The sequence below is a fragment of the Ursus americanus genome, chromosome 28 (assembly GCF_024610735.1).
Source record: "Ursus americanus isolate L20-20 chromosome 28, mUrsAme1.1.p, whole genome shotgun sequence".
In the NCBI taxonomy this organism is placed as follows: Eukaryota; Metazoa; Chordata; class Mammalia; order Carnivora; family Ursidae; genus Ursus; species Ursus americanus.
In genome coordinates this window covers 26,379,390-26,391,648 of record NC_142154.1, presented here as the reverse complement: position 1 = coordinate 26,391,648, position 12,259 = coordinate 26,379,390, and the positions used below count along the sequence as shown (strand labels likewise).

The following is a 12,259-nucleotide window of genomic DNA, read 5'->3' as shown; positions in this document are numbered from 1 at the left end:
TTTCTTGTTCTTTTCATCTAAATAGCTTCAGTCACCATATACTCTTAAGGGTAAGATGTGTTTTCCTTTTTTTTTTTTTTACATAATTTAATATACTTATTGTTTGTATTATAATACAATTAGCATCTGAATATATCCCTAATTATATAATTTATATTTTCCCTTTCAATTTTAAACATTGACTATTTAGATAGGTTTTTAGAAGATGTGTATGAAAATAGTTTTATTTTTTTAATAATACTTTTTTATTATATTATGTTAGTCACCATACAGTACATCCCTGGTTTTTTGATGTAAAGTTCCATGATTCATTACTTGCATATAACACCCAGTGCACTATGCAATACGTGCCCTCCTTACTACCCATCACCAGCCTATCCCATTCCCCCACCCCGCTCCCCTCTGAAGCCCTCAGTTTGTTTCCCAGAGTCCATAGTCTCTCATGGTTCATTCCCCCTTCTGTTTACCCCCCGCCCTTTCTTCTTCCCTTGATGTATTTCCCTTTTTAATCAGAATTGGTCTGAAGACAGTGAAGATGAAGATGATCAACAGCCCTTAAGTAGAGAAGATTCTGGGATTCAAGTGGACAGGACACCGTTAGAAGAACAAGATCAAAACAGAAAACTGGGGCCTCGTGTCAGCTGGAAAGGTACTGTGTGTTCTCAGATGCATCATTGTCTTGTAGTAGGACAGGCATGGGAATCAATCTATATGATTGAAGATACTGGTAAGGTCTGCCATCCTCACAAATCTTTTTAAACCATTAGTAGATCTATAGTGTCTAAGAAGTGGTACCACAAAATTAATGTTGAAAGGAGATTTAGAGTAAAATTCAGTTCTTTTTTTTATAGTTCTGAGACCTTTACTAGTCCTAAATATTTCAGTTTGTTTCTTATTGGAGAAGGGTTGACTTTGCTAAAGTTAGAAAGCAAATAAAAGGAAAAAGGATCTGTACAATTTAATTTTAAATTGGAATGTTTGAGTTTTAGTGAAGAACTTTGAATAGGTAGACTCTAGAAAGAACTAGAAGCAACCTCAGAGATTAGATTATCTAATTCTACTCCTCATTTTGTGGGTAAGGAAACAAAGTCCTGGTTACGTTGATTTTTCTATGGTCACGTAGCTGTGAAACTCACCCCAGAAGCTGGGCTATGTAACCAGACCCTGTTTACTGTACTCGAACCTTGCTAAATGGACAAAGTATTTAAAGCTGATTTAGCATCCTAATGATTTTCTATTTCTTTTTAATTTTTGTATTGGACCTTGAGGGCAGAGTGTGGTCATTACTAATCCATGCAGGAACTTTTAGTTTAGGTTATATCCTCTATTCTGCTATTTCTGATTCTCACTACCTATTCCCTTTCTCTGCCAGCCCAGTTCTAGGCACCTGTTGTAGAGTATTTGATACCTGTGTTCTCACACAAGTCAAGTTCTTATAAAATACATTCTGTTGGTTGGTGTGTTCTGCTTTAAAATTATGTACTGGTATTATTCCATGTGCAGACTTTGGTCTATTTCTCTTTCATTTATCTCCGTTTTAAATCTGTCTCTGTCAACTCTGTGAACATTTCTTCTGTTACTCCTAACTGCCGTATAGATTTTTTGCAGTTTGCAGTACCACATTTAAATTATCACTTCCACAGGGAAGTTTTTGCCCCCTCTACCTAGTGCCATGCCCATTATGGACCTGGCCCACAGTCTCCTCCCTACTTGATAAGATCCACCCCTCTGATTTTGGCTGCTTTTGTTTTAATTTACATGTGTCTGACTGTTTGGGATAAGTACTTGTGGTTCCTCAGGTCCTTCAGTTTTACCCCTTCTGTGAAGTACCCATTGATAACACTCTGCTTGTTTTCTTTTGGTATTCATGATTTCCTTCCCAACCCCATCCTTCAGAGTTCCTTGTATGTCTAGATATTAATTCCTAGGTTTTAGACATTGCAGTTATCATCTAGTCACCTTACTATTAACATTTTTCATGAGATACTTTGAACAGAATCTGTGATTTTTTTTTTTCAGTGTTTTGTTGTACTCAGACCTATACATTTTTCATGATATGGTTAGCATTTGGGTCTTGATACTTTTCTGTGCAATAACATTCCGTTGTATTTTCCGTCTGTTGGCTTTTTTTTATACCTTATGTTTAGGTCTTTAGTGACCACCAGGTCCACTTTTGTATATGAACTGAGTTTAAAGGGTCTAACTTACCTTTCTCCGATGTTAGGAGCCAGTTTTCCCAGAAGCATCTAGTAAATAACCCATTCTATCAACATTGCCCTGGATTCTACCATTATTATGTATCAAGTTTTCATATATACATGTATTTATTTCTGAACATTGTGTTTTCTTCCTTCAGTGTGCATCGCTGAGGAACAGAATGTTTTTGTTTATATGGTTTTATAATATATCTCAACACACAGAATGCTAGTTTCCCCATCACCTCCTTTACACTTTTTCAAAATTGGCTTAGCAGCATTATCAACAATAGCCAAACTATGGAGAGAGCCCAAATGTCCAATAAAGATGTGGTAAGCGAGAGAGGTAAGATGGCGGAGGAGTAGGAGATCCTAGTTTCCTTCAGGGGATCCTGGTCCCTTAAAATCAGATAGAGGGTTATCAAATCATTCTGAAAACCTGCAAAATCAACCAGATATCTGAGAAAAGAATTGCTACAATTCTGCAAATAGAAAGGCGACCACTTTTTGCAAGGTAGGAGGTGTGGAGACATGAATCTGAGGTGATATAACCCAAGATAAACCATGGTGGGAGAGACCCTCCATAAGCCAGGTACTGGAAAGTCTTATAAGCAGCAGAGCACAAAATTGGAACTTTTAGAAGTTTGCCTGACAGGTGCTTAGGAGGCAAAGCAGGGTGGAATCCCAGGTGAGACAGCATGGTCTCAGGATCCTATGGGCACAAAAAGAACAGGGGTGCCTGAGTGTGGCACAGTTCCCAGGCATTGGAGCAAGGAAGCCAGTTACAAACAGTGAGTCCAGGCAATAGCTTTCTGCTTGGTGTTGGCATAAACCGCAAACTGCTGTGCAGTCATGCAACCACTTTCCCAGTAGGGGCCCAGCAAGAGGCAGAACCACGGGGAGACCTTCCTCCCTCCCCCAAGAGGAGTGGTATGGGTGCATGCCACAAGAGTCCATAAGTTTAGAAACTTGTGTGTGCCTGAGATAAAAATGTTGGTCATAGGCTGGGTGAACACAGAGTTTGGACGGAAACCAGGGAGACAAGAGTGGTTGACTACTTTTCTTTGAGGGCTCACTGCAAAGTGGGAGACACAAACTTTCAGCTCTCAGTCTAGAGATTGGGACACTACCATTCTTATCCCCTACATCAGTGCAGAATGCCTTCAGGGAGCAAAACAGCGCTACACAGTGCATCCTGATCTGTATACATTGATCCCAGCCCCCTGGCAAGGGCGGTGCAATTCCACCCAGGCAAAGACATCAGGGAATCTGTAGCAGGCCCCTCCCCCAAAAGACCAGCAGGAACTTCCGGTGAGTACCAAGTTTACTGATAATACAGAACTGTAAAACTCTAGTTTATATAGCATTCATTGGTTTATTCTTATTATTCTTTAGTCTTTCAGTTTTATATTTTATTTTCCTTTTCAGCTGTTTTCGTATTTTATCAGTTCTTTTCTTAAGTCATTTTTGCTTTTTATTTTTATACTTACGGTTTATATCTGTTATTTTTCATCTTTGGCTTCCTTTCATTGTATTCAACTAAATTTTTGTGTATATATGCATACATACGTATATACATAGAGTTTTTCTTACCTATTTTGGGAACCAGTTTCTTCTAACAAACAGACCATAATACACCCAGGATCTAGTTTAATGTTCTGTTCAACTTCTTGTCTGATTTTATTCTCATTTTTTTTCTTTCCTTTTTGTTTCTGTTCTCTACTGATTTGTATAGTGTGTATTTTTCTGGTATCCTTGTTGTTGTTTTTGTATTTTCTCTCTCTTTCATCTATTATTCTCTGGACATAATGATAATACAGAAGAACTCATTCCAAAAAAAAGGGCAAGAGGCAGTACTCACTCGAGTTATTTAATCAATATGGATATAAGTAAGATGTCAGAACTAGAATTCAAAACAATGAATTATACCTGGGTTTGAAAAAAACATAGAGGACGGTAACGAATCCCTTATTAGAGAAATAAAAGAACTGAAATCTAATAAGGTCGAAATAAAAAACGTTATTACTGAGTTGCAATAAAAAATGGAGGCTCTAACTGCTAGGATAAACGAGGCAGAAGAGGAAGTCAGTGATATGGAAGACAAAAATGATGGAGAATAAGGAAGCTGAGAAAGAGAGATAAACAACTACTGGATCACAAGGGGAAGATTCAAGAGATCAGCAATACCATAAAGCAGAACAATATTAGAATAATTGGGGTCCCAGAGGAAGAGGAGTGGGAGAGACAGAAGGTTTATTTGAATAAATTATAGCTGAGAAATTCCCTAATCTGGGGAAGGAAATAAGCTTTCAAAACAGGGAAGCACAGAGAACCACCCTCAAAATCAATAACCTTGACATAGAGTACTGAACCTTACAAGTTTCAGCAATAAAGAGAAAATCCTGAAAGCAACTCAGGACAAGAGGTCCTTAACCTGCAAGGCAGCAGACCTGGCCGCAAAGACATGACAGGCCAGAAAGGACTGGCATGATACATTCAACATGCTAAACGAGAAAAATACGCAGCCAAAATACTTGATCCAGCAAAGCTGTCATTCAGAATAGGAGGAGAGATAAAAAGCTTCTAGAACAAGCAGAAACAAAGAATTTGTGATCACTAAACCAGCCCTGCAAGAAATATTAAAAGGGATCCTATAAACAAAGAGAGCGCCCAAATGTAACAAAGACCGGAAAGGAACAAAGACACTATACAGAAACACTGACATTACGGATAATACAATGGCACTAAATTCATATCTTTCAATAATTACTCTGAATGTAAATGGGCTAAATGCTCCAATGAGAAGACACAGGGTAGCAGAGTGGATTTAAAAAAAAAAAAAAGACGACGACCCATCGATATGCTATCTACAAGAGACTCCTTTTAGACCCAGTGACACCTCCAGATTGAAAATGAGGGGGTAGAGAACCATTTATCATGCTAATGGACATCAAAGGAAACTGGAGTAGCAATCCTTATATCAAATTAGATTTTAAACCAAAGACTGTAATAAGAGCTGAAGAGGGACAGTGTATCATAATTAAAGGGTCTATCCAATAAGAAGATCTGACAGTTGTAAATATTTATGCCCCTAACATGGGAACAGCCAATTATATAAACCAATTAATAACAAAACTAAAAAACTCATGGAAAAGAATACAGTAATAGTAGGGGACTTTACCACTCCACTCACAGCAATGGACAGATCATCTAAGCAGAGATCAACAAGGAAACAAGGGCTTTGACTGACATACTGGACCAGATGGACTTCACAGATATATTCAGAACCTTTCATCCTAAAGCAACAGAATACATATTCTCCTTGAGTGCATATGTGACATTCTCCAGAATAATTAACATACAGGATCACAAATCAGGTCTCAACCAGTACCAGAATATTGGGATTATTCCCTGCATATTTTCAAACCACTATGCTTTGCAACTTGAATTGAATCACAAGGGAAAATTTGGAAGGAACACAAATACATGGAGATTAAAGAGCATCCTACTATGGGTCAACCACGAAATAAAAGAAGAATTTAAAAACTCGTGGAAGCAAATGAAAGTGAAAACACGATATTTCAGAACCCTTGGGATGCAGCAAAGGTGGTCCTAAGAGGAAAGTATATAGCAATGCAAGCTTTTCTCACGAAACAAGAAGTCTCAAACACTTAACCTAAACGTACACCTAAAAGAGCTGGAGAAAGAACAACATATCCAGCAGGAGAAGAGAAATAAATAAGAATTAGAATAGAAATCAATGATATAGAAACAAAAAAACACAATAGAGTAGATCAACAAAACTAGGAGCTGGTTCTTTGAAGGAATTAATAAGATCGATAAACCCCTAGCCATACTTATCAAAAAAGAAAGGACCCAAATAAATCATAAATGAAAGAGGAGAGATCAGAACCAACACTGAAAATACAAACTGAAAAAAATACAATTAGAATATTATGAGCAACTATATGACAACAAATTAGGCAATCTAGAAGAAATGGATAAATTCCTAGAAACACATAAACTGCCAAAACTGAAACAGGAAGAAATAGAAATCCTGAACAGACACATAACCAGCAAAGAAATTGAAGCAGTAATAAACATCTCCCAACAAACAAGAGTCCAGGTCCAGGGGGCCTCCCAGCGGAATTCTACCAATCATTTAAAGAAGGATTAATACCTGTTCCTCTGGAGCTGTTTGAAAAAAATAGAAATGGAAGGAAAATTTCCAGACTCACTCTATGAGTCCAGAATTACCTTTAAAAAAAAAAAAAAGATTTTATTTATTTATTTCGGAGAGCAAGCAAGAGAGAGAGCATGAGTAGGGGGAGGAGCAGAGGGAGAGGGAGAAGCAGACTCCCCACTGAGCAGGGAGCCCAATGTGGGGCTTGATACCAGGACTTTGGGATCAGAACCTGAGCCAAAGGCAGATGCTTAACCAACTGAGCCTCCCAGGTGCCCCAGCATTACCTTGATCCTACAACCAAAGACCCCACCAAAAAGGAGAATTACAGACCAAATCTCTGATGAAGATGGATGCAAAAATTCTCACCAAGATACTAGCTAATGGGATCCAAAAATACAGTAAAAGGATTATCCACCAGGACCAAGTAGGATTTATCCCTGGGCTGCAAGGGTGGTTCAACATCTGCAAATTAAGCAGTGTGGTACATCACATTAATAAAAGAAAGGATAAGAACCATATGATCCTCTCGGTTGATGCCGAAAAAGCATTTGACAGAATATAGCATCTGTTCTTGATAAACACTCTGTGCAGTGTAGGGATAGAGGGAACATACATCAATATCATAAAAGCCATCTCCAAAAAGCCCACAGTGAATATCATCCTCAAGGGGGAAAAAGAGAGCTTTTTCCCCTAAGGTCAGGAATATGACAGGGATGTCCACTCCCACCACTGTTGTTTAACATAGTACTGGAAGTCCTAGCCTTGGCAGTCAGACAACAAAAAGAAATAAAAGCCATCCAAATCAGCAAAAAAGATGTCAAAGTCTCAACTTTGGAGATGACATGACACTCTATGTTTGAAACCCAAGAGACTCCACCCAGAAATGGCTAGCTCTCATACAGGATTTCAGCAACGTGGAACGATATAAAATCAATACACAGAAATCAGTTACATTTCTGTACACCAACAATGAAGCAACAGAAAGAGATATTGAGGAATCAGTCCCATATACAATTGCACCAAAAACCATAAGATACCTAGGAATAAACCTAACCAAAGAGGTAAAGGATCTGTACTCTGAAAACTACAGAACACTTATGAAAGAAATAAAGGAAGACACAAAGAAATGGAAAAACTTTCCATGCTCATGGATTGGAAGAACAAACGTTGTTGAAATGTCTATGCTACCCAGAACAATCTACACATGCAGTGCAGTCCCTATGGAAATACCATCAACATTTTTCTCAGAACTGGAACAGACAACCCTAAAATAGACCCAGAAAAGACCCCGACTAGCCAGAGGAAAGTTGTAAAAGCAAACCAAAGCTGGTGGCATCACAGTTTCAGACCTCAAGCTATATTACAAAGATGTAATCATCAAGACAGTATAGTACTGGCCCAAAAGCAGACACATAGAGTGGAACAGAATACAGAACCCAGAAATGGACCCTCAACTCTATGGTCAACTAATCTTCCACAAAGCAGGAAAGAATATCCGGTGGAAAAAGGACAGTCTCTTCCACAAATGGTACTGGGAAAACTGGAGGGACACGTGTAGAAGAATGAAACTGAGCGCTGTCTTATAGCACACACAAAAATAAATTCAAAATGGATGAAAGACCTAAATGTGAGACAGGAATCCATCAAAATCATAGAGGAGAACACAGGTAGCTCTTGGCCTTTGTCACAGCAACTTTTTGCTAGACACGTCTTCAAAGGCAAAGGAAACGAAAGCAAAAATGAACTATTGGGACAAGAGAAGAAGCTTCTGCACAGCAAAGGAAACAGTCGACCAAACCAAAGACAACCTACAAAATGGGAGAAAATATTTGCAAATGTTTTATCAAATAAAGGGCTGGTATCCAATATCTGTAAAGAACTTCTGAAACTCATCACCCAAGAAACAAATAATCCAATCAAGAAATGGGAAGAAGACATAACAGACATTCTCCAAGGAACACATACAAATGGCCAACAGACATATGAGAAAATGCTCCACATCACTTGGCATCAGGGAAATACAAATCAAAACCACAAGGAAATACCACCTCACATAGTCAGAATGACCAAAATGAGCAAGTCAGCAAACAGCAGACGTTGGCGAGGATGCAGAGAAAGGGGAACCCTCTTATACTGCTTGTGGGAATGCAAGCTGGTACAGCCACTCGAACACAGTATGGAGGTTCCTCAAAAAGTTAAAAATAGAGGTACCCTAGGACCTAGCAACTGCACTACTGAGTATTTATCCAAAGGATACAAATGTAGTGATTTGAAGGGGCACTTGCACCCCAGTGTTTATAGCAACAACGTCCACGATAGCTAAATGGAAAGAGCCCAGATGTCCACGACAAATGAATATATAAAGAAGATGTGAATGGAATGGAATGCTACTCAGCCATCAAAAAAATGAAATCTTACCGTATGTAATGACATGGATTTAACTAGAGGATGTTATACTAAGGGAAATAAGTCAATCAGAGAAAGACAATTACATGCTTTCACTCGTATGGAATTTAAGATTCAAAACAGAGGATTATAGGGAAAGGGAGGGAAAAATAAAATAAGATGAAATCCTAGAGGGAAACAAACCATAAGAGACTCTTAACTATAGGAAGCAAATTAAGGATTGCTGGAGGTGAAGTGGGTGGGGGAATATGGTAACTGGGTGATGAGTATTAAAGAGGGCATGTGAGGTAATAAACCTGGGTGTTATATGCAGATGAGGGAATCACTAAATTCTACCTCTGAAACTAATCACTGTATTTTAATTATTGAATTTAAAAAAATTTAAGAAGATATGGCATATATACACACACATACGTATGTGGCATATATATATACACATATGTATGTGTGCATACACACACACACACACACAATGGAGTATTATTTAACCATCAAAAAGAATGAAATCTTACCATTTGCAATAACATGGATGGAGCTAGAGTGTATTATGCTAAGTTAAATCAGAGAAGGACAAATACCATATGATCTCATTCATATGTGGATCTTAAGAAAGAAAACAGATGAGCATATGGGAAGGGGGAAAAGAAAAAAAGGAAAGAGGGGAGCAAGCCATAAGAGACTTTTTTTTTTATGTTCAGTTAGCCAACATATAGTACATCATTACTTTTTGATGTAGTATTCAACGATTTATGAGTTGCATATAACACCTATAAGAGACTCTTAACAACAGAGAACAACGTGGAGTTTGATGGACGGAGGTGGGAAGGGAATGAACTAGATGGGTGATGGGTATTAAGGAGGGTGCTTCTTATGATGAGCACTGGGTATTTCTTTTAGGTGATGAATCACTGAATTCTGATCCAGAAACCAATATTGCACTATATGTTAACTATCAAAATTTAAATTAAAGGAAAAAATTTTGTATACAGTTAAATATGATAATCACCTATATTTATATAATTTCAACATATTGAAACAAAACTTTGACTTAGCTATTTGTGAACTCTTATTCTTCCATAGACTTTTTAGAAGCAGTATAAGTTCTTTTTAAAAATCCATCTGAAATTTACTGGGATTGCATTGAATTTATATAGTTAGCCTGGGGAGATTAGACATTTTTACTATGAAAGTATCTACATTCATTCTAATTTTTCATTTTACTAGATTTGGAAATTCTCTTTAGAAAGATCATAAGTATTTGTTAATTTTGATACATGCTTATAGTTTTTGCTGTGGGTGATATCTCTTTTGTTTTATTGCTGGTGTACAAGAACACTTGGTTTTTATAAATTGCTCTTATATCCAGCATTCTTGCTAAACTTACATATTAATTATAATAGTTTGTTGATTCCAGGGGGCTTTTCTCTCTCTCTTTTTTTTTTTTTTTCCTTTTTTGATACTGAAGAATTTAGGGAAGCTGAAGTTTTAAAGGTATATCTAGAATTTTAAAGAATTCTATTTTCCCCACCCCACCCCCAATTTTAACTGATTATTGGACAGATGCTAATTTTATGCTATTTGGAATTGGAAATAGGTAAGTTTTTTTATCCTGGGGACAAGTGAAAGTCACATGCTCTTTTTAAAACTGTGATGTTTCATGTATTCATCTGTTCATTTAACCAAATTCATTGAGCTCTTGGTGTTCATCACCAAGATAAAACAAATAGATAAAAAAACAAAAAGCATCATTACTTCCTATGAAGAACTCACAGTCTAGTGTGGGAAACTATTTTGTTAACAGATAAATTGTGATTCAGTGTGGTAAGTGCTATAAGGTGTAATGCTTAAGAGAACCTAAAGGATGGAACAGCTTTATCTGAGAGAGGCAGGAAAGGTTGACTAGAGTCAGAACAACTTAGAAGAATTTATATTTGTGGTCTTGAAAGTAATTATTTATAAAATTTTAGTATCATAAGAAGCCACCCGGAGAAACTGTTTAAGAATACCGATTACAGGGTAGTTAACTCAGGGAGTCTGATTTTTGGTAGGTTCATTATAAGGCATCTGTATGTTAAACTAGCATTCCAGGTGATTCTGAAATGAGTCATGGATCACACTTCAGAAAACATCGAGATAGATGTTTATGATTTAGAATCCTACTTGAGATCCCAGAACTATTAGATCATTTAACTAAATGATTTTAGATATATTTGAAAGAGGTATGGTTCTCAAAAGAGTATTTTGATATATTAATAGCTTTTTACTATTTTTGGCTGAACTCTGTTCTTAAAACTGATTCACATTTAATGCCTGTATATTAAATTTTGGACTCATTTAGAATTTAATATTTGCAGAAGTATCTTAAAAGTTACTGGTTTTTCAGACGAACACAGGTGAAGGGAACAAAAAATAAGACGAAATCATGGAGATAAACCATAAGAGACTCTTTAACTATAGGAAACAGTGTTGCTGGAGGGGAGGTGGGGGGGGATGGTGTAACTGGGTGATGGACATTAAGGAGGGCACGTGATGTAATGAGCATTAGGTGTTATATGCAAGTGATGAGTCACTAAATTCTGCCTCTGAAACTAAATATGCTGTATGTTATTCAATTCATTTTATTTTTATTTAGTTAGTTTTTTAATTATTATGGTATGTTAGTCACCATACAGTACATCATTAGTTTTTGATGTAGTGTTCTGTGATTTATTGTTTGCCTATAACACCCGGTGCTCCATGTAATATGTGCCCTCCTTAATACCCATCACTGGGCTAGCCCATGCCCCTCCCCAAAACCCTCAGTTTGTTTCCCAGACTCCATAGTCGTTCATGGTTTGTCTCCCCCACTGTTCCCCCCCCTTCATTTTCCCTTCCTTCTCCTAATGTCCTCCCTGCTATTCCTTATATTCCACAAATAAGTGAAACCATATAATTGTCTTTCTCTGCTTGACATACTTCACTTAGCATAATCCCCTCCAGTTCCGTCCATATTGATGCAGATGTTGGGTAATCATCTTGATAGCTGAGAAATATTCCTTTGTATATATGGACCACATACTCTTAATCCAGTCCTCTGTTGAAGGGCATCTCGGATCCTTCCACATTTTGGCTATTGTGGACATTGCTCTGATGAACATTGGAGTGCATGTGCCCCTTGTTATCACTACAGCTGTATCTTTGGGATAAATACCCAGTAGTTCAATTGTTGGGTTACAGGGTAGCTCTATTTTTAATTTTTTAAGGAACCTTCACACTGTTTTCCAGAGTGGCTATACCAACTTGGATTCCCACCAACAGTGTAAGAGGGCTCCCCCTTCTCCACATCCTCTCCAACATTTGTTGTTTCTTGCCTTGTCAATTTTCACCATTCTAACTGGTGTAAGGTGGTATCTTAGTGTGGTTTTGATTTGAATTTCCCTGATGGCTAATGGTGTTGTACATTTTTTCATGTGTCTTAGCCATTTGCATGTCT

The 12,259-nt window shown here is 37.5% G+C and overlaps 1 protein-coding gene across 3 annotated transcripts in view; it reads left to right on the top strand.

The window, feature by feature from the left end:
- TUBGCP5 (tubulin gamma complex component 5) overlaps positions 1 to 12,259 on the top strand; it is a 79,105-nt gene that overhangs the window by 15,831 nt on the left and 51,015 nt on the right. For all 3 annotated transcript variants that reach the window (XR_006779163.2, XM_045795100.2, XM_045795099.2), the window contains exon 6: positions 514 to 649. Coding sequence is in view for 2 of the 3 variants with exons in the window: in XM_045795100.2 (XP_045651056.1) it covers positions 514 to 649 (136 nt within the window). In the remaining variant the exon portion in view is untranslated. The remainder of the gene's footprint in view (positions 1 to 513; positions 650 to 12,259) is intronic.